Source organism: Xiphophorus maculatus, chromosome 10 (assembly GCF_002775205.1).
Source record: "Xiphophorus maculatus strain JP 163 A chromosome 10, X_maculatus-5.0-male, whole genome shotgun sequence".
Lineage (NCBI taxonomy): Eukaryota > Metazoa > Chordata > Actinopteri > Cyprinodontiformes > Poeciliidae > Xiphophorus > Xiphophorus maculatus.
In genome coordinates, this window is record NC_036452.1 from 16501361 (window position 1) to 16528872 (window position 27512).

Sequence of the window (27512 nt, forward strand, 5' to 3'; positions counted from 1 at the left end):
ATCATTCAATGAGAAAAAAAACCCTGCATTTGTTGTATCTGTATGTGAAAACATTAGTTGGTTTGGTAACACTTTATTTGAAGGGGTGTGCATAAGACTGACATGACACAGTTATAAACATGACATCTGTCATGAGACGTCTTCATGAATGGTTATGACTGTTGTCATGAAATGTCATTCAGTAAATAATGACACTTTTAATGCAAAGTTGACGTTTTTAAGTGAGTTTTAATGGGATTTTGCATTAAAAGTGTCATTATTTACTGGATAATGCAACGTTGACACTTTTGATTAACTTTTAATGCAACTTTTCATTAAAAGTGTCATTATTTACCAAATGACACTTCATGACAACAGTCGTAAACATTCATGAAGACTCCTTCATGTTCATAACAGATGTCATGTTTATGACCGTGTCATGTCAGTCTTATGCACAGCCCTTTGAATAAAGTGTTACTTATGGGGCTTTATCACTTTTACCCAAAGTTACTAAGAGACACATCTGTTGGATACATCAGACGGTCACTTTGGGCTCTGGAGCCGCAGGTTTCCAAACCCTGATCTAGTCGTGAGAACTAGTAAGTGACAATCCAGTCAAGTCTTTAGATAAATCTAAGGCTATTAACCTTAGATTTTACTTTTTGTTAAAAGTTTCTGAAGGTTGACATAAGAAATGTATTCTTCTTTGACCTTAATCAAACTTTTTTGTTAAACCAGCTGTGGGATAGTAATGATGTTTTTGGTGAATCACATTAGTGATTGAGAACATACCAGGAAACCTTTCACTTGTAAAAGGTTTCCAGCAGGACTGCCATGCTGCCGAAATGTTCTTTACCACTGAATTTGAGAAACTGCCTTGGTTGAAACTGAATTGGTGATAAAGTTGTGTAGAATGAAGCCAGACATTAACAGATGCATTAGTGCAACGTCTGTGGTGACGAAGAATACGTACTGGTCTAATAGGTTAAAATAACCCCCACTTGTGTTAACGAGTTTTGGGTAATGACCAAAAGAACAAGTCTACATGTAATTAGTTTCCTCATGCAGAGTGACTGACCTCATCCAGGCAGAAAGAGGAAAGCTTTTTGGGATCCATTAAGGATTTGTTCCACTAGTAGAAGGCCTTAGTGCAGACCAACGACCGGCTGGACATCGAAACTCTCAGCTGCGTTAGGAAACGTCTTAAAGTTCTTGTAGATGAGCAGAAAGAAAAAGCTGGGCAGGTCTGAGGGTCTCTAAGTGGTTAAAGATAGATGGATGGATTATAAGGAGCATAATTGATTCTGAGGTGATTTGAAGTTTTAATATGAACGATGTAATCTAGGAAAATCAAAACAATCTTTTCAAAGTTGATCCCAATGATGTAGTTGTTGTTATAACTCTGGCGCTGCCTTTGCTTTCACAGCCGTCAAGCTGAAGGTGTTGTTCTTGACGTAGTGAATCATAAAGTTCCAGAAACGCATCACCGCAGCGCTGCTTGGTGCTGCTTGGTGCTGCTGTGCCAATCTGGACTGTGGATCAGTGAACATTAGAGCTTCCCATCTGCTCTGCAATTACAAGATCTTTGCATCAATGTGATGAAGAACCTCTATGTGTTCAGATTAACTAGAAGCAAACCCGTCTTGCAGGCGAATCGATTCTCAGTTTAAACAGAAAATATACAAACACGAAAAGCTCCTGATGTTGGATATAACTAGCGTCTGTTTCTCGTCCTGAATCATTGTTAGCAGCTTTTAGGTTATTGAAACTACGAACTGTTAAAGAAAAGTAATTGAGTTATCTCTTACTTCCAGCTTTTGGGCGTCATGGACTCGGTTTGGTGGCGAGGATGTTCTATTTGTAAAACAGAAAAGTCTCAAACACTAGTTCATAGTAGACCTACAGTTCAGTCTATCGCCAGACAGCTTCGTTTCCTTTCACACAACAGTGTCCGTTCTCTCTGAATGAAACCAAATATTAACATTATATTACAGGTGATGCCTCAAGCATTCATGATGTTTATCAGTACAAGTAAAACATTTGCTAAAAAGTAGAAAGTCTTAAGCTGCTCAGTCTTGTTCAAGGTGCTCGTCCGTTGTTAAAAAGCCACAAAGTGGATGTTTTTACCCGACAACAATCTGGCAGCAGTTTCGTTTTCGTCCCGTTTCAGTGAAGATCGGCTCCACATTGTTACGAATGGAAAAAATTAAAAAGGTGGCAAATGTGTCCTTTCTTCGTCCAAGATGCCTTTGATCCAAAAATATACAGGGCTCCTTAATAAGTTCATCTTTCATATGTCCTTCACAAAATGTGATATTCGTTGTCTTTTCAGTATTCTAAACTACACTCGGGTCAGTGTTACATGTTGGTAAGAGGGCTTTATATTCAAAGTGTCCGCAGGCGGTAAGAGGCACTGTCTTGTGTTTGGAAAACCTGACATTACAATAATAACAATAATGACAAAAAAAAAATCTGAAGTCATGCTAAAATAGGTCCACCTGTTGTCACAGAGCCAGTAAAGATCCACTGCTTTTTATTCCTTATCTCCATCTTCACCGCTTCCTACAAAGAAAGACAGAAACAGAAACTGAATTTTACATTTAAACATTTTATGTTTGCTTTGAGTTTTATAGAAGGTTAAAAAGATCTGTTCTTGGTCATTGTAGAGCCAGATAAAGCTGAAGTTGACTGTCCTTCTTTGTGAGAAATAGGGACTCCCTGGTGAGAGATTTTTCAATCTTAGGGTTATTATACCTCGTAAAATTATCTGTACCTAGTGTACAAAGAAATAAGATCATTTAATTGTAATTTAAAGAAATCAACACTATTCTCACCTCTGTCTTCAACTTAATATTTCAGTCCTACAGCACACCCCATGACTGTGTCACTGTCCTCATACATGGCTCCTTTCTTTAAGCTCCTAGACTTTTTTTTGCATCCTGCGATGCGCTAACTGCTTTTTTTTTCTCTAATTTTGTGCAATTGCGCTAGACAAAATTTAGCTTCGTTTCTGTTTCCGTGCCCTTTAGCATTCAGTCATGATTCTGCCATAAAGAGAGCAGAGTTGCGTGCAGGTGGCGAAGCAACCAACCTCCTGCCGAGTCCATATCAGAGTCAGAAATGTGAGTGATGGAAAACCGAGACACGTTGGATGGGGAAACGGTGAACCGGGACAACTGGATGGCCGGTTTGGGCTCCGGAGCCTTGGCGACGCCGCGAGGCGGAGGAGAGTCGGCTGCTGTCGAGGATGTGGGCAAAGGTAGGAGGGGAAAGTCGTCCTCCCACTCAAACCCTGTGCCTGAGGGAAGATGATGAGGTAATGTTTGTTTTTATCTTATAAAAACTTTATTTCTAGGAACAAAGAAACGCAAAAACGATAAACACACTCACTCTCCTCCGAGATGTTCCCATCTGAAGAATCATCTGAGATATTAGGTCTTTCCTGGGATTTTCTCCCAGAGCTCGAACCCTCAGATGCTAATGGGAAGCCGTGTTCAACCATCTCCTTAGTTGGACTCTCCTGGTGAGGTCAATATTAGGAAATGATTACTTAAAGTAATGCAGTGAACCATGCAGTGAAAAAGCTTAATCCCCACAAAGAAACAACCGTGAGTAAACTTCCTACAGTTTAGCTTTACATGCACTGAGAAATCAGAGGGAAATGGATGATGTTCCAGCTGGATTGGCCCTAATTGACACCAAGGTGGTTGGAAACAAAAATGATCCAAAAACTGTCCGCCATGCACTACCAAATAGCACTCTTCAGTGTGGAAGTTATTGCTGTTGGAAGAATGCTCAAAGTTAGATACTTTCAATACCGACGATGTAGTTAAAATAAAGTTGAAAAATGTTTAAGAAGATATTTGAACAAGAACTGTTTTATTATTAGATGATTACTGCATCCTTAGAGCAAAAGGTAAAATAAAAAACCTGGTAAAATTAGACTAATTTTAGCTAATTAGCATTAGCGATGTTGCTCAAATGCATTTTGGTCAAAACTTTATAAAAAGTGGAAATTGGAAATCAACCACAAACACTCTTAGCAAGTTGAATATTCCATCTCCACTTCTCACCTGATCGAACAGGTAGACGGTAACGTCATCAAAGAAAGAAACCGTCTTCTTCTTATGGTCCTCCTCCAGATTCTCTGCAGCCAGGCTCGGCATCTTGAGGAGGCTCCGCAGTTTGTGAGCCTCGCTGTTGTCGCTCACCACTATGGGCACGGGGTGGCACTCTTCCTCACTCTCCTCCTCATCCTCCTCCTGCGCGCTGTAGCTTCGCAGCTCCTCATCCGAATCGTCGCTGTCATCGGCGTCTGCGTCCTCCTCGTCGGCCTCCTCGCCGTCAGCGGGAGACGATCGGCCCTCTGTCGCAGGAAGTGGAGGTTGTGGGGTGGATGGAGAGACAGGAGAGGAGGAAGAGAACCTCCTGCTGTTAGCTGTGTGCTGCAGCGCTACCTCATCTTTGGGTAAGACGTGCAGGATTTCTCCGGACATTCCTGATGGGCTTTTGTGATTTGTTTTCATTGGCGTTTCCTCGACTTTGCCAGCCTCAACAGAATCTGTTTTGTCCTCCATGTCCTTCTCTTCCTTAAAGCTGGAAGAAGAGTCTCCATTGAGGGCACCAAGCGCTTCCTCCATGGCCCCCACCACCTCAGCTGCCCAGTCGCCTAAGGCTGAGCTCTCTTCATGGGATGGCCATTCATCCAGTATCGCCTCTGCTTTGAAGGCAGAATCTGAAGGTTCCTCGTTCTCTGTCAAGCTTGTCCCTGGAGGAAGAGATTCGGCTCTGCCTTTTGGATCGTGGTCCTCTTCAAGTTTTAAATCTTTGTTCACCACTCCATCTTTTAGTTCTTCATCCTCTCCACTTTTCCTTTTCTCTGCCTTTTTTCCTCCGACATGCTGTTTCTCTACATCGCTGTGATGATCCATTTCTTTCAGCTGGCGTTCCCTCTCCTCATCTCGACTTTGCTTTTCATTCTCATAATCTGAAAAGTAGGCAGAGTCTCTGTATGGAGTCTTGTCACTCAGTGGTAAAAGAATGTGGTCTTCTGTCTGTGAGCTGTCCAAAATCGAACCTTGACCCAATGATGGTTGAACCTCTGCTTTATCCTCTTCCTCTTGGTTCTCCTGAACTTCCTCTAGACCGGTATCCAAGGTAGGCTTTCCCTGAGGTTGTGATCGGGTGTCATGGGACTCTTTGGGGATAAACTCCGGACTCTCATTATTCTCTGTATCATATCCGCTGTCCATGGCTTTAGGTGAGCTGGAAGGGTGGGAAGAAGCAGGGCTGAGACCTTCACAAGATCCAGCAGCAGATGGCAGATCCATTGAGTCCATGGAATCAGGAGTTCCTACCTGCTTCTGCAAAGATTTAAAAGCAGGAGATACGTTCAGCTCATTGCCCTCATCGGCGAAGATGCCTGAAGTCACATCAGTGATGTCATCTGTTATGTCTTCTTCTTCGTCGCTGCAGTCGAGGATGTCAATGAGACTTACGGTGGAGCCGGCCTGGTCCACGCCGCTGTCGGCTGTGTGGCTCAGCTCCGACTGGGGATCTGTGATGGAAACCATCACGTGCCTGTTATCAGGAGGAGGTGGAGTGTTTTTAGTCATTGTCAGAGTTACCTCTTCTTTTCTAGGTTCTGGTGGATTTTGCATGATCAGATTTTCTTTGATTACTTCCTCTCGCTTCTCTGTAAGTGCCGTTTCTTCAGATGAAGGATTAATATAGTGCTCCTCACAGTCGTCAGGCTTTATCAAAGTGTGTTTGGAAACAACGGGACCCCCTGGAGCCGGTGACAGATTGATCATCTCCTCACTGCTGAGAATATCAGTGGTCTTGTCTGTGATGTAGTTGCTGTGACTGTAGCTGTGACAGTAGTCGTTGTTTCTCACTAACAAACCAGTGAGTGGATCAACAAAATGGGTGTGGCAGCACTCTCCAGATGGTGTCTCCGGAGTCTCCCCTTCATGGCACAGGTAGATGTAGGCATTGCAGTTGTCTGAGGGCACCATGGTGTGATGTTTACTCAGGCTGAGGCAGGCATTGTTATCTTTGGCCTGGTGTGGCTCTAAATAGTCGATGGGTTTGGGCAGAGAGTGAAAAGCCAGGCTGTGCTGGTCCGGCCAGGTGTCTTCGATGTCTGTACTTGGCATGGTGTAGTTGAAGTCGGTGTAAGAGTCTTGTCTGCAGCTGTGGCTCGCCCGCCTGTGGTGTCCTCCGCTGCTGTGCCTGTGTTTCGAAGGCCACGTGTTGCAGGTGTGTCTCTCGAGAAATATGTCCTCCTCTTCTTCTTCTGTGTCACTGTCTCTGTGTCCGATGAAGAGCGCGCCTCCAGTCTTCATGTTGATACTGACTGAGTGGCTATTGTGTCTCGTGTGACTAGGCATGGTCTTCCTTAAAGAGCCCATCATATCATAGTAGCCCCCTGTCATGTTCTTCCCTAAGAGAGAGGTTTGGCTGGTATCCAGGTATGTCACTCTGTAGGCCTGTTCAGGTGGACTGGTCACAGATGGGGATATACCCAGAGGGTTCTCCAGTTCTCCTAAAGCCTGACGAAGGCTTCTTGACCCCCAGCTTTCTTGGAGATGCTCACTGGAATGCTCACTTCCAACCAGATAAGGATCCATTTCTAAAGGAGGGGAGTGCTCATAGTAGTAGCCCCCATCTCTGTCTTTATAGGACACATAGTGACTTGACTCCCATGGTCGAAGGGGGCTGCTGTCTGAAACCTGACCTAAAAGAGGCTCCATTGTCAAGGAGATGGCTGGACTTGAATCATTGGAGTCATACAGATCAGATTTATGGATGTCAGCAGACCAGTAAGGACCCATAGTTTTGGTCTGTGATGGGCAGGCCATGCATTCACCAGAGTCTGCACTGCCAGTCAGGAAGCTCCCGCTGCTGCCCTGGTAGTCTGGGCTGTAGGAGCACATGTTGTAATCTGGATCCATGTTACAGTCCACAGGCTCCTCAATACGGATGTAATATTCACTGCTTACTGAGGGACTATGGGCGCTGAGGACAGGGAGCACACTGGGAGGATGCAAGTGTTTTGGTTGATAGTAGGTAGGAGAAACTCCGTGGCTTAGGCTCTCCATGGGACATCCTCCAACAATGCCCCCTGGTGGATAAAACACTTCTGGACAATGATGGTTGGCCTGAGCACAAGTACTTGAGGACTCTTGGGATATGTAGGATGACTCTGCTCTGGCTTGCTCCCACTTGTACTCAAAGTTCAGGCCATGGCTGGTCTCTGTGACTGTCAGTATGTCATCTCCAGACTCTGAATGGTAGCCATCACCAGATGAAAACTGCTCCAGTAAAGGGAAGGAAGAGGAGGTTAAGGAGGGTTGGTCTCTAGATATGGTTGAGGCGGTGTGGTGACCGTTGAATCCAGCGTTGGGACGCAGTGAGTTCCAGCGCCTCTCAAAGTCCTCTTCGGCCTCGCTGGCCCCTTTTGCACACAGATAGCTGAGCAACAGGTGGACTTCCTCTGCATTGGGTCTCTGGTCAGGTTGGAGCCAGCAGAATTGCATCACCTCATACCTGAGGAACCCAAAAATGAGAAGGGAAAGTGTTCAGAGTTAACCGATAAAACTGACTAAAAACAAATGTGATAATCTGAGCAGGGAACTTTTATCTGCTAATCCCGGAAGTGATTTCACTGAGTTGTTCTTGGCTCTATGTTTTGTTGCATTTGTCTTCCTCCTCAATGGGCATGCCTGCATCTGTGTGTGACTCACCAGCGCTCAGCCAGGGGAACTTTGAGCAGTGGCTTGGGAAGTCGCAGTTGCTGCTCTCTTACAGCATACGTCAGGACCTGTCTGTCAGAGTAGTGTCTATAGGGCTGGTTTCCCAGCTCAAACAGCTCCCAGATGGTCACACCAAGAGACCTGGGAGGACGAGACAGCGTGGACATCCACCTTTAGATCCTCACAATCTCATAGTATCCATGCTTTCATCTCATAATATAAGACTTTTTTGCTGAGCTGATTGGGTCTCCAGTCACAGAATTTATTTTAGTCTTTTTTTTTTCTTACATTTCCTCTTTATCTGGTGAGAAAACTAATTTTGTTCATATGCAGCTGCAAATACGGCCCAAAGGATTGTGTTAGATAATAAAACTGCTACTTATGTCAGTAACAGGTCCAACGCACTGATGGTGCATCTTTTGGCCAGAAAATGCAGAGTTTCTGCAATTCTCAGGCAAGCTCTTCAATGAATAATTTCTCTGTGAATCCAATAGAATAGATAGGCTGCAGACTATAGATGTAGCCAAAGGAATTCTGATCTTCACACTGTTAAACCAATAAATTCTCTGCAATGATTAACAATTTACAAACAGTTTGTCTATTGTAGAAATATGCATATTCTGCACAATAAGCTCTGATACTATGCTGCTGGTAGCCGTTTAAATGCATAAATTCATCCGAGCTTCTTTGCCTTGTCGCTAAAAAAAAAAAAACTTCCGATGAAAGATTCTCCCACTAAACATGTAAATCTTCCCCAAGTTGTTCACATGTTCTTGAAATAATTGAGCCGTATTAAAAGCTGAACATAGAGTTTGAACAGTTTACACAGAACAGGGTCAAATGTTTCAGAGTTTTGCTAACAGGTGAATTTTTTTTTGTGTGTGTGCAAAAATAAGGAATTAGCTGCAATTATGTGTAGAAATGACTGTGTTGTGTTATTAGAAGACCTTAAACATGAGATTTAACCAAAGTGAGCATTTTTAGATTTAATAGGCCAATAGTCACAACTGTTCTTTAGGAACTGTGGATCAATATTGGCATAAAGTTTTCTGCTAACAATCATAAATGAATCACACTTAGCCAATTTAGTGGAAATTACAAAAAAAGTTTAGGGGTACTTGAATGCACCGTCATGCCCTGTCTTTAAAATAAACCAACCATAAAAATAGTGAACGATTAAACTGGCCAGACGACAAGAATCTCTGACCAGAATCAGAGAGGAAAAATAATTAGCACACCAAATTGATTGTTGTAAGATTGAACATCACCTGTTAAAGATTTGAATCTACTTTTTTGATTAAGTAATTAGATTGGGTTATAATAAACAGCTTATGGCATTTTAATGACACGCTACTGAATTTGTGTCTTTGTACAGATATTTGTTTTCTCTAATAGCAGTGATCACGCCGCAGAATACACTACATACCAACAACCACTAAAAGTCTAAATGGAGTCTAATGCATAAAAGGGAAATTAAAATGTCTAAATGTGTGAGGTAGTTATTGGTTCTACCAGATGTTGCTCTGCTGGGTCTGATCAGCTAACAGCAGGTTTCCATGAACCTCATCCACCAGCTCAGGGGCGATCCAGCGCAGTGGCACATACGTCTGATCCGAGGTAACGTAGAAATCATCCTGGTAAAGTAGAAATATTAACATATTTCATGATTTGATTCTGAAACACCTGAGTTGTGCATTACAAATGTTAGCAGGGATAAATCCAAGTTATTTTTCTGCCGTCGTCAGACAAACAAACACAGTTTCTTCGGCAAAATCAAATATTAACATTCTGTTTGGGAACCTCATGTGGATCTACCTTATACTTTGTGTGCGCCAGACCATAATCTCCGATCTTCACTGAGATGTCAGCAGTCAGCAGGCAGTTCCTCAGAGCCAGGTCGCTGATAAGAGATGCAGATAAACACCTCTTACACATCTGCACCATTTAATGAAATAGTACACAGGATAACATCGTGGGTGCTCTTGTTTAAGATGTTTCAGCTGTCACTGGTGGTGGAACATTGCACCTTTTCATCTGCAACATGTTGTGCCTTTAATAAAGCTGATCTGGGGAGGAGCGGCCACCGCCTGCAACAAAATCACTGATGCTGGAGTCAATAAGCAGCACTCAGGCAGCACCAGGATGTTGTTTCAGGAAGCAACTGGAAGCAAAGTTGGTGCAGCATCTGGATTTTTTGTTGTAAGTCATACAAATGCCAACTAATCAGCAGCAGCTTGGGCCTACCTGTGGGTGAAGTTGTGTTTGTGCAGGTGCAGCAGTCCTGATGCAATGTCACAGGCCATCCTTTGCAGAATCAGGGGCTCAGGGGTGATCGCCTCGTTCGACCTGCAGCTTCGGAGGTAACCCTTCACATCCCCCTGGACACAGCAAAGGAAAATAATACACCTGCATGCCACAAGGTTTGACCACTGGAGGGCGGTGTTTGGCAGTGAACTGCTCTTTCTGGCCTCCATTTCCTGTTCAGCTGAAGAAGTTTGCATGAAGGAGAAGCAGATCCTCAGATTTATGTGGCGATCTGTGGAAAAATCCAGCCTGCTGCAGCTGAGCGAGTTCAACTCGAGCGACAGTCTCATCTAACTGTTTAACAACTCTAAAGACTCCAGCACAAACAGCCGCTTCTTTTCCTGTGAAGCATTTCTTACCTCTATTTCTTCCCATGAAATAATCTTATGTATATAGTCAACCTTTTTTAAAAGGTTGACTTTATACATAAGATAAATAACATTTAACCTGATCAAGTTCACAAAATATTCCATCAGTTTTCCAAGTCGGTAAAATTGTTCAGTGCTACTGGAAATGCAGTGGATGGTTTGGCTGAAAAATCAATTGCATTTATTGTTTCAGAACAAAAGAGAACATATTGCACTTTGTCCCAGGAAGCCTGGAAGTCCCACTAAATGGTAAAAAAAAAAAAAAAAACAGCAACAAATTTATTAGATTTGAAGAAATTCTACAATTATATCCTTTTTTTAAAGTTAAATAAATATATCAGGGTAAATAATCTATTAGATACAGGTGAAGATTGTTGAATTTTATAATTTCTAGAATCCAGTAGTTGCCAGCCTCAGTGGGACAAGATCATTAGAGAATTAATCTACAACTTATCTAAATGTTTCAGGCTTCAAATAAAAGCAAAGGTCTGATGGTGAAACGTTCAGATTGTGTCACCACTAACGGAAGGATATTAAGTGTTTACAAGTGTTTTCAGGAGTTAAGTCTGTCCTGATTGTTGTGTGTTTGGATCAATGTGCTGTATTTCTATGGAGACTCACCAGTGGACAGAACTCCATGACCAGCAGGTAGGGAGTGACTTCAGTGCACTGGGCCAGGCACTGCAGCAGAGCCGGGTGCTGGAGCGTGCTGGAGAGCAGAAAGCAGGAAGAGCAAAAACACTTAAAGGCATTTCTCTTTAAACTGACAAAGAAAGCACAACTCTCTGAACATTACTGTGGACACATGCATGTGTTTGTTTATTGCATGTGGGATCTGAATACATCGAAGCCTCTATATTTGCTCTGATGATGAAATCCAGCCTGGATTTCATGAAACTGGGAGAACAGTGTCTGGAATAGGTCTGCTTCAGTGATCGTGTGAAAACTCTTGAAAATGGACGTTTTTATAAGGCCCAACATTTCCATTTACGAAATCATTGGATCTTGCGTTTTTCATCCTCTTAAAGATTTATTTCCAGTTTCAGGAGTGTTGCTGTATTTAATATTTTCTATTCATACTTTGATATTTTTTGTAATTTCTATGTCAGAGTCACTCTAGAAGCATTTTAAGAGGGCAGACATTTTCTCCATAGGGTCAGTTCCATTGATAAAGAGACCAGATGTGGTATTGGGTGTAACGTTTTACCGGTAGGGTTGAGCTTCCTCCAGGAAATGCATCTGGTCCTGCACACTGGCGCTGACTTTGAGCTCCTTCACCACCACCTGGGTGGTGTTCAGGCCCGTGTTCACCTCCCCGAGCAGAACCTGGAACAGCGTAGGCACAGACAAATGCATACGGGGAGGAAGCAAGCATACACACAGAGACACCGGTAAACCCATTCACACGAAGATGTGAAGCAGACATACATATATGGACATACCCAGTAAAGGTACACAGGGATGGAAAGGGCGGGTGTGTTTGTGTGAGACGAGTCAGAAACAGACAAAAGACAGAGGGAAGGGTAGAAGGGAGAAAAATGTTAACTGGTTGCAGAAACATGAGGCTTTCCTATTGGCAGTGACGGCTTCTAAACACTGTAGCAGCGCAATGTTTGTACTCGGAGTTGTGAGCATCGCCGCTGGAACAAAGCAGCTGTTATTTATCGCACCACAGGCAACACATTGAATTACAGGAGGGTCCTTGGTGCAACCAAGGGTGTTTTCACACCTGATAGTCTGGCAGACTCGGTTCGATTGGGGGACAAAATTGGAACATTTGTTACATTTTCAGCTGGTGTGGTTTGCCTTCACACAGCACTGTGTCAAACAAATTAAACCCACAGGAAATCCCGCTTAAGGAAACAGCATGAAAACCTCAGAAGAAGACATGAGAGCAACTTCCTTTTTCACAAAATGAAAACAAAAATGGAGTAGCATAAAATTTTAGCGGTTGTAGGAGTTCTCTTCCGTATTTGGTAAAAGACCATGAGCAATTTCTCCCACTTGTGTGTTTGTTTAGGTTCTGTTTACCCAGAACACCCTGCGCTATAGTCCACTTCCTGCTTTTGGAGCAGTCTTTGATATGCTTGGCTTCCGAACTGCATCAGAGGTCGATTGCGCGGTTCACACCTCCCAAAATAAGCACGACTTTCTTGGCAAACAAACTGAAGTTGATTAAAGTGGACTAAACAGGGTTGGTGTGAATGCAATCTAAAAAACTACAGGTGGTCTTTCTTACCTTCCCGAACCATCCATGTCCGATCTCCTTCAGGTAGAGCAGACTGTGGCGAGTCAGTTCAGAGGACTTCAGCAGCTGGGCTGAAGGAGATGAAGAAGAAGAAGGGGGAAAAAAGACTTGATTCAGTCGTTCAGCATGCTTTAGCACATTTCCGACAAACCGCATTACGCCAGAGAACAACTGATAAATTTCCTGATCAGGCTGGTGTGTGGTTGAAATATAAATTGCTCATGAGAATCCATCTGGCTGAATACGGAGTGCATTCATTTAAATGCATTGTAAATCATAATCATAGGGCTAAAACACCAAACAGTGTTTTGGTGTTTATGCAGTGATATCACACAAACACAGGGTAATGTGAACGCACGGCTGCTGAACGCTCTGATGGATCTCGTTGCACAGACAAGCTGAAATAAATGTCAGCGCTGATGGATGGAGACGGTGGAGATTGAATGGCTGAAAACAATCTATACCCTTGTAATCTGAGGCATTTAAAACTGCAGCACAACAAAATGATTTCTGAGATTGTCTGACTTTCCAAATAGCAACATATTCTTATCGATTAGAGAGAGAAATTTTACTTAAAAAGCTGCAAAAATGCACAGAAAAGTGTTGAAAGGAAGCTAATTAAAGAAACTCAAGGCTGCTACATAACACACCACATCTGAGCTATTAGGTATCCACTCTCAGTTGCTCTCAGCCGTCTCTGAAGTGGATTATCCCAACATGCCGGTCGTTGAAGAGTAAACAAAACATCCTCCATTGTGTTTGATCTGTGCTGGTCTTCTGTGGCACCAAACTGTCAGATGGTCCGGTTATCCGAAGCATCGCTGTCAGCACCCCCTGATGACCTGCACCCATCCTGGCTGCAGAAGGTGTCCTGCTGTCCCAACTCAGCCAAACCAACCGATTGCTGCGTCTCCCTCTCCTCCCCTCCCTGCCCTTTAGTTTCCCTCTGCATCACCCTCCATGACACTTTGATTCTGGTAGCAAAGCAGCCAACAAGCAGATCTTTGTCCTGTCTGGTCCGTGTGGAGGCCTTACTGGACCCCTACGTTCCTTCTCCAGATTGGTCATTCTTTACACCCACTTTCTCCCCGGCCCAACAGCAGAATAGTCGCCATTGTTTGGCCGTGTAGGACAGCATGGTACCAGTTAGGACCAGCTAGGGTGCACACACTGGGACTATTATCTCCCAGCTCCATGACAAAGAAATAAACAGCACCAGGCAGAGGGTTCCACCTACGGCGACATGTTTCCCTCAAATATTCATAAATCTAACAGAACAATGGGAGAAACATGAGGCGTTCTGTACCAGACTGCTCCTGCTCCAAACCTGTGGTGGTATTTCATAAAAGCTACTAGAAACATCTGCTGCAGCAAACACAAACCGGTTTCTCTACCAGCAATCTCAGAGTTAGCATTAGCCTTTCCTCCATGGTCAAGTCTACGATGTGGAGATCAGTCACAGAGTTGTGCAACATCACTCTTCACAGGAACTGCCAGAGAGTCCAGCGCTGGTTTAAATGACCTCATGTTCACATTTTGCAGCTCCTAGATCCACGGGCTCCATTCCTGTCCTCAGGACATGTTGATGTGCAATATTTATAGTTGGGACTCTGTGCTAACCGTCTTTGATTTCTTTAGGTCAATGGTGCTAATTAGCATTGCCGTTTCATACCTACACATTTCCATTTGGGTCCTTCCGTTTTATATCTTATGCCTTTGCAAACAAACCATTTCACTTTTAAAGTATTGCAGAACAGTGTAGCTTGCTTTGGTAGTTTCATAACCTATTGAGATGAATAATAGTAAAAATGCATAAATCTCATCTTTGAACTGCTTATAATTTTTTGAAGATTTTCTATTGCACCCTATTTCCATTTATTTTGTTCTGATTCTGTTTTTGCCAGTTCATTCTTGAGATTATGATCATTGATTAAACTACAATATGTATGAGAAATCTACTGCTGGTATGCACGATATAAAGGAGTCAAGTAACCATATTTCTTTGAAAAACACTCTGAGTAGAACATAGAAATTTACTTTAAAACCTCTGTTCTCAAAGCTGTTATGAAACATTCCCCTGGTGGGAACAAATTAAAGCATCTTTAATTTGCTCCATTGGACCTAAAATAGCACAAAACAAAAATACAAACGCACCAAACGACCAGCACTCGTTAGCAATAAAGCAGTTCTCATCGAATCTGTATTTGTTCTCGGAATGCAGAAATGACCGAAAAATGTTACTGAAAAATAAATGCAGCCATGATTAAAAATATATCCTCAGTTTGGATTGTGAGGTCTTTAAATCATGAACGTACCCTGCATGTTATCAATACTCATTTTCTGGTTTCTATTTGAACATGATCCTGTCAGGCACTCACATCAGACATCTAATCTTGAAAAGATTTTATTTTCTTCAAGATTAAGCTAATATTCATCATTAGGCTGTAATATTAAAGAGCATCTGTCCACATGTTCAAAAACTACTGTAGATGTTTGAATGCTTAGAAATAGTGAGGGTGAGATGGCAGAAATATCTGCAGGCTGTTTAATGAGGAGCAGTGTCTGCTGCATGCGGCGTTCTAAAAACTGCAACATGTGTTGGTCTCTAGTGAAATATTTAACCCAGTAAAATTTACAGGGCTTTGTTTATCCGTTATGCATATTGAAAGTAAATTGTGTAGCTTTAAATAACTCTAGGTCGGGAATCCGCTCCCCAACATGTCGACATGCAGACTCCGCCACATCCTGTTGCCTCTGACGGCCAGTCGGTCTCCACAGGTCTTTTATTTTTTAAAAAAAGAAAAAAAAAGTGACAGAATAATTTCTCAGCAACAACTGCAGAAAAAATTGTGGGTAAAAACACAAGTCTGTCCAACAGTCGAAGGAGAGAAAAAAAAAACCTTCTCATAGATACATAAAGTAACTCAAGCTCCGTTTGACAGCAGCATCTCTGCATCTCCAAGCTGATTGTTGCTGAGTACCAAAACAAAGAGCCTCTCTGTTACATAATGGCTGCTGAAGCGGAGATGTTTTTATCAAGATGCATTTAAACCACTCAGAGCCGAAAAGAATTCCCATCATTCCCACTCATCCCAGTGGCTCCTGTCCTCAATTGACTGTTTAAAGGTAAAGTTTAACCCTCGAAAGGCAGAACTGACTTACAAACGGATCCATTGAAAGTGCTTGGTCGATCTCTCTGCACGTATTTAAACATGTTTTTGAACTTGTTTTTGTGCTCGTGTGGATTCCTGCTCCCATGTCTCCTCTGAATGGGTGTTAGTTTCATTCAATTCACACAGCAGCCTGCAACACTCGACAGCTGCATCAGGGCGGGTCCTTTAAATGGAGCCTCTGTCTGAGCCAAGCTCCTGCAGCACTGATGGCTTATTAAGACCTCCACCTACTCAGGAACACTGGCTGGGAGCGGGCGCTTAACGCAGGGCAGCAAAACACTTCCATGTTGACGACTTATGAGAAATCTCCGACCTAGTTCTACACTCCCTGAACTGTTAGATCTCATCGGCCTCGTTCGGTCTCGGATTTGGCGCGATCGCCTCCCATCTTTATTTCTTTTGTTCGTTTTCCTCCAGTGGAGCGCCAAGGTTTTTGACTGCATTAATCTTTTTCACACTTTGCTACATTACCTTAAGCTTCCATTTGTTTAACACAAAGCAGGCGGAGACCGGTGCGAACCTGAAGGAGTCGCAGAGCTGAAGTTACCTGCAAAACACCGTGTGAGGAGAAAAACTGACGCAGTCGCCTTGCGGCTTCATATAGTTTGAAAGCTTTTCTTCAGAAGGGACAGAGAAGCTGGACAGAATTAATGAGAAAATGTTTGAGTCAAATGCAAGACAATCCTGGAAGGAACTCTGTTAGCAGCTGCAAAATAAAAAATGAAGAAAAAAAAACAACAAAAAATCCCCACTTGAAACTGTGGAGGATGTTTACTTCCCAGCAGGACACCAACAATAAACACACAGTCAGAGTTACAGTTTTTTATATCGAAGCATATTCCTATGTGAGATTGGCCCAGTCAAAGTCCAAAGTTTAAGTCCAGACTTGAAAAGTTACATCTCTGCCCACTTTAACCGAATTTGAGGTGACTCTAGATGTGCAGAACGGGTTTGAACGGAACTTCCTTTTTTCCTACCCAAGCAGACTCCAGAGCTTTCTCAACTCTGCTTCTACTTGAACACTACTAAAGTAGTCAACGTAAAGTTTTATTTTTCTCAGTTTTTTTGTTAAAAGAGACTTGCAGCCATAACTGCAACACAATACAAGTGTTGGGTCACTGCGGAATATAAATGCATGCCACCGTGTTGGTCTATTCCATAAAATCCCCCCAATAAACACAATGAAGTTTGTGGCTGTTGCAAAAGTTTCCACACTTTTGCAAGGTACGCCATTGCCGCGAAAACAGTTTAAACTCTGTTTGTGCGCAAGTGGGTGCAGAAAAAGCAGACCGCATTATGTCAGAATGACACAAAGTTCCTGAAAGATCCCTTAAAACTGAAAGCAGCACCGTGCATCTGATCCAGTTACTTCATAAAAACTAAAATCAATATCTGAAAATGATGTCAGAGGGTGAGGTTGTCCCAACGGCGCAGTAATGAATCCCCTGCCTGCTTCGACATATGGTTTCTATCTTTCGCCGAGGACAAAACATGTGTTCAGCAGTCGGTTCGCTTGACGAAAGGCGAACATGTGCAGAAAGATTTGCTTTTCACTTTCCCTACGAAACTTCTTTTAAAAAGTAGTCAGCGGGATAAATAAAATTATTAATTTCATAGATTCATAGATGTGACAGACTTAACAGCATTGAATTAGTTTTGAAATAAAATAAGAGAATACATTTCCTCCAGGATTCTTTGTGCTTCCGTGAGTCGGATCCGCTAAGTCTCGTGTCACGAGTTTATCAGGCAGGATCGCTCCCATAATGCACAACAACTCACATTGTTCCTGAGAGGCAGAAGCACTGAGAGAGGAATACTCTCACTGGGGTTTTGTGCTCTCACATGCCTCACATACCAGCGAACTGCAGCGTAGGCCGACTGCCTGGACGCTATTATGCAACTTGCAGATGTTTGTGGGAGAAAGTTAAAGAGTTCATTCTGCAGTTGCCCTGCAGCAATGAATTATGGGATAGGTGGAGGCCCAACTGACCAGCATCGGGGCGGTGCTCACTCCGGGGAAACGCGACTCTCCTCAGGCTCCTTTTTGCTCTCACACCCTTCAAATGTGCGTGTGTGTGTGTGTGTGCGCGCGTGTGAAACTATCTGGCACCTCTGCAGAGCTGCTGCTAGGCTTGCATCATCAATGATATCATGATTAGGTATTGTTCAACAACGCATTCATCTTCTCAGTCATCGTCGTCATCCATCAAAGTTAAGGCTGCAGAGGCACATGAAGTTCTAACCTTGCAGGACAAGGAGGCGCGTTGGAGGAGCTTAGGAGGGCGAGAGGAGAGCGAGCCGAACTTTGACTCACCAGATCGGGCCGGCTGCTTGGTGGTCGGCAGGGAAACTTCGGTGAGCGGCAGGACGTAGACGTCCGGAGTGCCCTGGGAGACCGTGGAGGCCAAGGTGGACATGTCTGCGTGGTACTCGTCACAGTCCACATTCTCGAATTCCTTAAACAAAAAGATACACAAACTCTTTGAAAAATGTACAGATGAGCCTGCTACTTGAGTCAGACAAGGAAACAATGTTTTTTTTATTATTTCTATTGTTTTCAACCTAATCAATGACAGGAATTTTAAAATTTTCATTTTCTAACTTTCTATGAGAGCCAGCTGTGCTACAATGCGAAAGCTACTTCCTTGTAAACAAGAGATGTAGTTTCAGATGTTTGGCTCTGAACTACTCCATCACTGCAGTGAGCAACAGACCTAATTTCAATGCTGATTTAAACAAAAACCTCATTTAGAGGTTTTACACCACAGTTCAAAAATCTCAGTTAAACTGATCAGGTTTCAACTTCAAAGCTTATTTTTACGTCAGTTTGATTTCATAAAGTGCTACAGATAAAATAATTTTTGTTGAACTCTTCACTAATAATACAATGAAATGGAAAATAATGCAATATACTTTGTCTGTTCTTTCTTTTTTTTATGTCTGAAGCTTGTTTGTTTAGCTGTCATATCTGCAGGTGGGTAGCTCCACACCACCAGGGGGAGCTACCCACTTCTCATGCTATTTCCCGACATAACCAGCAGAATATTTGAGTGAACTGACTTTTAGCCATCATGTAGCCAACATGTAGTATGTATACCACTATTGCCTGTGGATGCAAATCCAACACAATCATAATTTTTCCTAAATTTCACACTAAAGCAGACAGCAGTTAAGTTACTAGGGATAAAAGGTTTATAAGTTTGTAACTGAAAAAGATCAAATATACTTCCTTCAAAAAGACGAAGTGGAGTCTAATGGTTTGGGTCTACATGGCCAAGTGTTTGTTTTCCCAAAGTGTGCTGAAGTAAGCTCCAGTCTGGAGTTTATAAATGTACTAATGTGATGTGTAAATAATTCTTCTCCTGTTGGTCAAATAAAGTAAATGTGCTGGTTTCACTTATTTTGAATGACTTGCGGACAACGCAGCAACCAGATACCTTTGATTTTCTGAAATAAAATGTGGAAAGTTTCTGGTTTTTCTGGCCCAAGAGTCGAAGCAGAGCCGAGATAAACTGCAGCAAGCTGTGCTGGCCCGGTTCTGTTTTCCTGTGAGGCCGTTGGAGAGTCAGAGCGTAAACAGAGCCACTCCGTTAAATCCAGGGATTATTAGCTCTGAGACTACATGTATCTCAGTCCTAAACTTCACAGATCAGACTGCAGATATTGATCCTCAAGAGCCGTTTGGAAATCAGACTGCAGACGAACGCTTCTCCGCCTCCTTTTTACTTCAAAAACAACTTTTTATGTTTTACAAAGAACAAACACTGGCGAAATAAATCTTTTTTTTTTTCTGAATGTGACAGCGTGAACCCATCTGTTGAACTCACTTCCCCTTCTCAGGGCGCTACAGCGATCTGTGCCTGTAATCTAATTAAAACAATGATGAGATGTCAGAGAGACCACTGGAGTGACCAGAGTTTTTTGTTTTGTTTTGTTTTTTTCTGGCTGCATGGAACATGGTGCAACACAGTGATGCCCCTCCCCAACGTATTGCTGCAAACTGCTAGTCAGCTATCAATGGAATAATGGTAAAAACAGGATTTTAATTATGAAAACAAAGACATGTAAAAAGTGAAAAGCTGCTGTTCTACATGTGAAAACATTCACAGCGGATGCGTTTCGGGAGTATAATGAAATGCCTTCTGGACGCCTCACAGGCTAAGAGGAGACCTTAAAGATGATCCAGGAATGAGGAGCAAGAGAGTCATTACGGACTAGGAAAGCACTGCAGAGCAGGAAAGTGCTGATGGAGAAAAGAATGTCGGTTTTCTTTTCTTTTGAACACTTTACTTTCAGATTTCTCATTATAAAAAACCGACAGCAGACAGATTTAAGACACACTAACAATGCATACCAACAAGTGGTTCGTCGTTTGAACACCAAATGCAGAGAAGAAAAAGGAAAAAAACCCAGCACCAAATTATAGAAGCAAGATGTATACATCCTGGTGGAAACATCTAGATCTGAAATTGTGACAACCTTATCTCATAGTGACAGAGCTACTCTCTGAATGATAATGCATTAACTTAATCAAGAAACGGTAGCCACGTTCTAGTACTTTTTATTACGTCTCTCGGCCATCGGTTAAAAGACAGTCAAATATCCTTCCTGGTCAAGAGTATCAGGGAAGCAAAGGCAATGGTATTAGGCTGATGAGAGGTTTGTTGGGACACTGAGTGGGTTTGGATCCAAATCTCTTTTAAAGATATGAGAGAAAACTTTGACGTTTCAGTATTGTTTCGATCTTAAGTAACTCGATGAACGGATGGATGCTGCAGACTAACTGCCCGACTAATCGCTATTTTTTCCCTTCCAGTTATAAAACTGTGGGAATTTCACACCGTCTTCAGGACTGTTCACATCTGTGGAAATGAAGTCAAGTTGTACTGTAAGAACCAAAAGTAAAATATCACTCTAAGCCTTTTGCTGCGTTGATAACGTCTTCTGAAAGATTTCTTTTGTCCGTCGTGAACAGCAGCACAGCTGAGGATGGGGGGAGGGAGTTGGCTGCATCCACAGGCCGGATGTCAGAATAAAAGTCCCTCAGATGGGATCTGGAGGGCTGTGGGGTCCCATCACTGGAAAAATGTGACCCGCTGCAGCCCTCTGCAACACCCACACAAACACATGTGCACATAAACACCTCCGTCTCCCGCTTCCTCCTGTCCCCCAGGAATGCGAGCGCACACACACTGGCGCAGGCCACGGACCCCTCCTTCTGCCTCTGCTCCAAACCTTCACACGGCCCCGCTCGCCCCCTCTCTCACATCCAACATGTGTTTTCAGTCTCTGCAGCGACACTCTGTCACAAACATACACAACGCTGCGTTTAAAAAAAGAAAAGACTCGACGCGGTGCTCGGTTTGTTTCCTTCTTCTCTGAAAAGATTCAATTTTGTGAATTGCAAATAATCTCTTCTCCAAACAGTCAAAATAAATCAAGAAATATGTCATTACAGAGAGAACTCTGCAACCTTTCAACACATGCATTAAACTTGGATGCAACATTTGAAACTTTGCAATGAATAAATTTGTTTTTTTAACAAATCTTCTAACTGAATTCTTCTGAAAATTTATAGTTCTGCAAGAACTTACCTTCTACCAAAGATGACAAACACCCCCAAATTCATCATTTCAGCCTTTTTCTTGGTTTCCCACAACCACACTCACACACGCACACACACACACCCACGCAGTGAGGTGATGAGTGGAGGGCAGCAGGCGGATGGCTGAGGGAGCGAAAAGTTTCATCATTCTGCTGAGAGAGAAGGAGGAAGAAGATCTGCAGCTGACCACAGACTGTCCCCAAGTCTGCCAGGATGGAGGGATGAAGGGGAGAAAAAGCTAACAGAGGAAGGGAGAAAGGAAGAGGGAGGAGCGCAGAGGCTCCCAGTGCACAGCCTGGAGCGGACCTCTGGTCATCTGGAGAGGGCGAGGAGAGACGCCGAGGCCTCCCAAAAATGTGAGAAAACATACAAATGGGAAGAAGAGGAGGAGGAAAGAGAGAAGGAGGAGGAGGGGTTCACATACTGCACATGTGACATCACTGGATGTCTTTGTGTCTGTCCTGAAAACTCCTGCAGGACAGTCACCCCGATATGTACCAAGAAAAACATGAGCGCTATAAGCCAAAGTCTGACTCTGATGTTTGACATTTAGTCCAAGATGTAATTAAAACAGTCAGAGTGGATTTTTCTGTTTATCTCCACGGCTTCACGCGTTTTACTGCGACGCTTCTACAGCATTTTGCGTTAAAACCGCATAATGTCACAGAAAAGACTTGGGCTGCTTAGAATCGTGAAATCTCACTTGGAAACCTGATTTTCAAGTATCCGTTTCAAGAGTCAGAACAGAATCTATAGTTACATAAATATCACTAATGTTAAGCTTTTTACTGCTCATTAAAATCATTCTTCACTAAGAGAGAGCAATTAAACAACTTCAGGGATTCTTAAAAACAAGAGTTTTGTCCATAAATGTTCAAAAACATACATTCTTAAAAATAAAAATAGTCCTCTGGCTAATATTTGGGTAAATGACCCTCAGAAAGTGGGACGTCTTCTTCAGACTTTTTGAAGCTGTCAACAAACTGGACATTTTTCTGACTCAGTATTCGACTACTTTTCCTGGCAGCGTCGATGGAGTTCATTTAAATTGGTTGGTACCAGCAGATTTCAGAAAGTCAAATTTAAGACTCTTTAGGATCTTTTTAGTGCCGCCCTGAATGAAATTTAAGACAGAAAAAACACCCTGTACTGGGTTTTAAGCAGAGTCCATAACTGCTCAATTACACTTTTGTCATTTTTACGCCAATGGCAAACATTTATCAGATGCAGTCGGCATTTGCTGAACTTTTACAACGAGACAAATTATTGCAATTATTAAAAATGGACATAAAAATACAGATTGTGGAACTCATGAGATTTTCACTTTTCAGATCTGCTTTTTTTTGTCTAAATGAACTCCAACAGTGGCAGATGCTCCATCACAGGACGAGTCCCCGTCTGGTTTTTTTCAGTAACACAGGAAGCCTTTTCTATCATTGCCCTTGAAGTCTTTTTTTTTTCTTCATCTCTTTGAAATTCCCTCTTCCTCCTCTGTTAGAGGCAAATGGGGCCCTGAGGCCGGATGCACTGTGAGCTCATGGAAAAACCCTTCCTCACACTCACTCAGTCCTCCTCTGTTCCCACAAACCCCTCACCGCACTCTGAACACACCTTGAACACACCCTGATCACACCTGATCATATCCTGAACACTCCCTGGTCACACCTTGAACACACCCTGATCACACCCTGATCATATCCTGAACACTCCCTGACAGGTTTCAGAAGTCTGACCAAACAAGCGACCATCATAAAGTCAAACAAAGTTAAAGAGGAAACTATCTTCAATCAGAAGCAGCAGTCTGTAACTGAAACTTGCTCTGCTTTAGTTTATATAAGTGGTTCTCTTCATGAATAGGTGAGCTATGATGGCTCCATTGCATAAAAAACAGATTTAATTTTCTTTCCCTCTGTTTTAAAATTATTATTAATAAAATGGGTAACACTTTATTTGAAGGGGTGTGCATAAGACTGACATGACACTGTCATAAACATGACATAACACCTGATATGAACATGAAGGAGTCTTCATGAATGTTTACAACTGTTGTCATGAAGTGTCATTCGGTACATAATGACGCTTTTAGTGCAAAATTGCTCTAAAAGTCCATTAAAAGTCAATTAAAAGTCTCAACTTTGCATTAAAAGTGTCATTATTTACTGTATGACAACAGTCATAGTCATTCAGGAAGACTCCTTCAGGTTCATAACCGGTGTTATGTCATGTTTATGACGGTATTATGTCAGTCTTATGTACACACCTTCAAATAAAATGTTACCATGAAAGGCCAGAAAACATGCAGCAGTAACCAGAGTTTTGTGTGACTGTATGGAGCGAAGTAGTAAAGTCTCACTGTGGATTCTGAAGGCAGCTACACTTTGACAACTAAAAATATTTTTTGTTTAAAGTAACTCTTGTCAAACTGAATGGACAGTGTTTGACACTACAGGATTAGATTCACTGTTTTAGACCCGGATCCGGTTCTTCTCCGTCGCATCTTCCAGTAAAATATTTGAGCTTCCTGTCTTTGTTATTTTTGCAGCTGATTGCAGGGCAGACAGTTAATTTAATCAGTGCAAATTGCAGTTTGCCTTGGGTTTCTGCAAATGGGTTTAATCTTACAGTTCTAATCAGCTAAGTGAGTCTTTATGAACCGTCTTTGCATGATTGTGAATGTATAGCAGAATATAAAAAGGAAATAGTGGAGAGGATTCACAAAATGACCATTTTTAAATCACTCTGTACCAGCAGAGAGTTGTGGATCCTCCAGCACTTTAGTCAGGTCTTCAGCATTTAAAATAAATAATCTGGTGTTAATTTAGATCCAAACCGCAGCAGCAGCACAGAGGATCCTCACATTCAGTCAGACATACCTGACAAAAACCATGAAAAGTTAAACAAAGAGAAGAAAACAGCAGAAAATGTGAAGATGTACCCAGAGGCTAAAGCTCCTGATTATTAAAGCAATCCCTCATCTCTCCAAGAATTTGAGCAAAAATCATTCATCTTTATCTGCTGTGTTCAACAGAGTTTAACCAAATAAACACCGTTTAAGCCGACGATAATTATGTTAATTTCTTGCATTATTTTGTAAAACAAAGTGTGGAATAACTCAATCTCTTCTGCCGAATCCCAGCAGAGAGGCTTGTTGTGGAGGAACTCTCAGAAGTTCTAATGAGCTGCATTAAACATGCAGAGAAACTCGGTCTTCTGCAGATTGTTTCCTCAAAAATACATTTTCATTCTTATTCTCGAGCTGAGATCTTCAGATGTTCTGTTTGGACCCAACAGGAGCCTAAAAGCAACAGATATCCCTAAGGCTGACAGGCTACTTTTGTCAAAAGCCATTTGAACCCAAGCAGTCGTGGCACCGAGCCGCTGAAAGCTGGTTCTACTGTCTGTGGGTCTTAACGATGCATGAACGTTTATTTCTAGGATTTAAGAAAATACGTTTATCAAAAAAAAAAAAAATCAGTCTTCACTTGTAGGTGAACTCCACAGCAAGCATAGAATAAATAAAAATAAATTTAAAAAACAATGTATGTCACCATTTTTTTTTTCTTCTTCTTCTGCCCCATTCCACTTCGTGCCGTGACCCAGTTCGTTTCTCTGTTGCGTCCACAAGGCGGTCACGCAGCGCTGCGGGGCCCGCACCGCTCCACAAACACAAACTCATCCCGCTTTGTTTGCGCCTCTTCCTGCTTCCCATCTGCATAAACAACACCGGCTGGCTTTCATCCAGAGGATGAAGAGACGCAGCGAATGGCTCAGCTTCAGTGAGTAACTCCGAATGCCTCCAGATTAAATTTCATTTTACCATCACCATGTGTGTGCTTTTAAAGTTTTGGGGTTTGATTTTTTTTTTTTTTAAACACAAGCCTTCATTTAATATGAACTGTGCTGTATTCTAATTACTTTAAACATGTCTAAAAGTAGATTTGCTCGTCTTTTTTTTCTGTCTTTGTGTGTCAGTTTTCATTCAAAGCTCATCATTCATCCCACCTTGAAGCCCATCTTGCCCTTCTTGCAGCAGAGGCAGGCCAGCATGAGGAAGACGAAGGTGAAGAGACCCGAGAAGGAGATGGCCACCACGGCCAGAGAGGACGACCAAGAGAGCTCGCTCAGTGGAGCGCCATCTGCAGGACACAGAGAGCAAAGCACAATGTCAGCTGCTGAACTCAACGCTGCGTGATAATCTGATAAGGTCCTTGTTGGAGCATGTTGTAATTTATATCAGCCGCAAGACCAAAAGCGTAAAAAGCGAGGGGTTTCTGTTGCCTTTTGATGAATGTTCTGCTGTAGAGACGTTTGCATGTTTGATTTAAAACCTAGAATCATGCTTTTGTGTTGGGAATGAAATACTCTGCGACAATATAGTCCTGCAGATTTTACTCACAGAACAATAAAGTCGAATAAAAGCCCGGCCCCCACAACGCAGGCGGCACATTTTCTCCTTCACCTCGCTTTTTCATTAAAGTTTTATTTAGGGGGCCCAGAAGTGATTTTCTAATAAATACATTTCTCTAAATTTCATCCGTTTCCCCCCAAATAATGTTCAGACTGAATACATTAAGAATTTATGAGGTTGTGAATAAAGTTCACGGATATTTTTGTGTCACTGCAGTGGCCCAGAAACACACTTACACTGTGAAACGTCGGCCTGAAAACACCCAGACCTTTTACTTGAATTAGAACTTTTTAGTATTATCTGCTAGGCTTTTTCATAAGAATCCAACAGACCTGACAGCACAGCGCTGTATCGAGAGCCTTCAGATGGAAAGTGAATGGTTCAATGAGGAACGTTACATCAACTGAATGTTTGCAATATTTTTGCAAGAATGCCCTGCATTTGAATCAGGACCGCAGGTCTTTCTGCATGGAGTTGGCATTTTCTCTCTGTCCATGCTATGGGACGTCATGCACCTGCCAAAAACATGGAGAAAACAATGGATGCATGGATGGATTATTGGTCTGAGCCCCAACTTTAAGGTTACTTCTATTTTTTATGAATGACATGAAAGCTGAGTAGTAACTCATGTGCAGCTTTAATTTTGAACTATGAAACTGAAATTAAAGAAATAATCACAGAAGAGGAGCAAACAGAAACGATAATTTACAACAAATCAGAATCACAGAAGCCATCGGGGATGTTGAACCCGAAAAATACAAAACAAAAACACCAAATTTAAGAAATGAAATTGGCCACTAAGAATAAACCCAGCAAAGGCCGTGATTCACAAATATAGAGGTTCATTCAATTATGTTAACGCATCTTTGAGACAAATTATCTGTAGTTTACATTAACCCTTTCTGGAGATTTCAGGCTCACTTCCAGAGAATAAGGAATGCTCCATATGCTCTGGAATACGGAGCAAACATCTAGACAGTTTGACAGTTTGTGATAGTCAAGCTGTCTAGATGTAAAGCCAGCAGACAGCAGCATAAAATCTTACCTAGTGTTTTTGTCTAGTTTCTGGTGCAAATATCTTCATACACTCAAAGCAAGACAAAACTAACTTACGAGTAACTTTTTTTATAAGCTAGAGGAGCTTCTTAAAGTTATTATCCCTTCTTGTTCCATTGGTAGATTATTTCACTTATAAAAAGACATTTTTCCATGTAATAAGTGAAACAATAAAAGTAGTATTTTCTCATATAAGTTCCTTTATTACTCAAATGTATGTTAGTTTGTGTACTACTACATCTCAAGTGTGCTAATATATTTGTACTTAAAACAGGCCAAAAATACTTGGTAAAATTTTGTGTTTTTGCAGAGAAGTTACAGAAAGTGCTGGTGTTACAGAAACAGAAGTGAAATGTATTTAAATATACAGAATATTGCTAGCTAATTTTCTGTCTGCATGGAAGATACTTGAAGGTATCAGGAGGCAAAATATTGAGAGAACAAAAATATGATTTTAGCGATATCTTCACAAACTGAGTAAATGTTGAATATAGTAATTTAGCCTCGGCTAAACCAGTATTATGTAATTGAGGATTTATAGAACGAAAAAAATGCACTAAAAAAGTTTGTTTTTGTTTTTTTGGCTTTTTGCATCTTTATAAATATTGCATTTT

General features: G+C 42.1%; 1 protein-coding gene across 2 annotated transcripts in view; it reads right to left on the reverse strand.

The window, feature by feature from the left end:
* Window positions 1–541: 541 nt before the first annotated feature.
* Window positions 542–27512, reverse strand: part of LOC102220347 (serine/threonine-protein kinase LMTK1-like) — a 59841-nt gene continuing 32870 nt past the window's right edge. Inside the window, exons 2-14 of one of the 2 annotated variants that reach the window (XM_005805361.2) lie at window positions 25437–25570; window positions 18144–18285; window positions 12648–12727; window positions 11616–11734; window positions 11030–11117; window positions 9981–10114; window positions 9552–9636; window positions 9249–9370; window positions 7728–7877; window positions 4053–7530; window positions 3370–3499; window positions 3071–3277; window positions 542–2541 (exon numbers count right to left, since the gene is read on the reverse strand). In XM_005805361.2, coding sequence (XP_005805418.1) covers window positions 2513–2541; window positions 3071–3277; window positions 3370–3499; window positions 4053–7530; window positions 7728–7877; window positions 9249–9370; window positions 9552–9636; window positions 9981–10114; window positions 11030–11117; window positions 11616–11734; window positions 12648–12727; window positions 18144–18285; window positions 25437–25570 — 4898 coding nt within the window. In that variant the 3' untranslated portion in view covers window positions 542–2512. Of the gene's footprint in view, window positions 2542–3070; window positions 3278–3369; window positions 3500–4052; window positions 7531–7727; window positions 7878–9248; window positions 9371–9551; window positions 9637–9980; window positions 10115–11029; window positions 11118–11615; window positions 11735–12647; window positions 12728–18143; window positions 18286–21423; window positions 21793–25436; window positions 25571–27512 lie in introns of those variants that run through there. The other variant, XM_023341060.1, reaches the window with a different exon arrangement.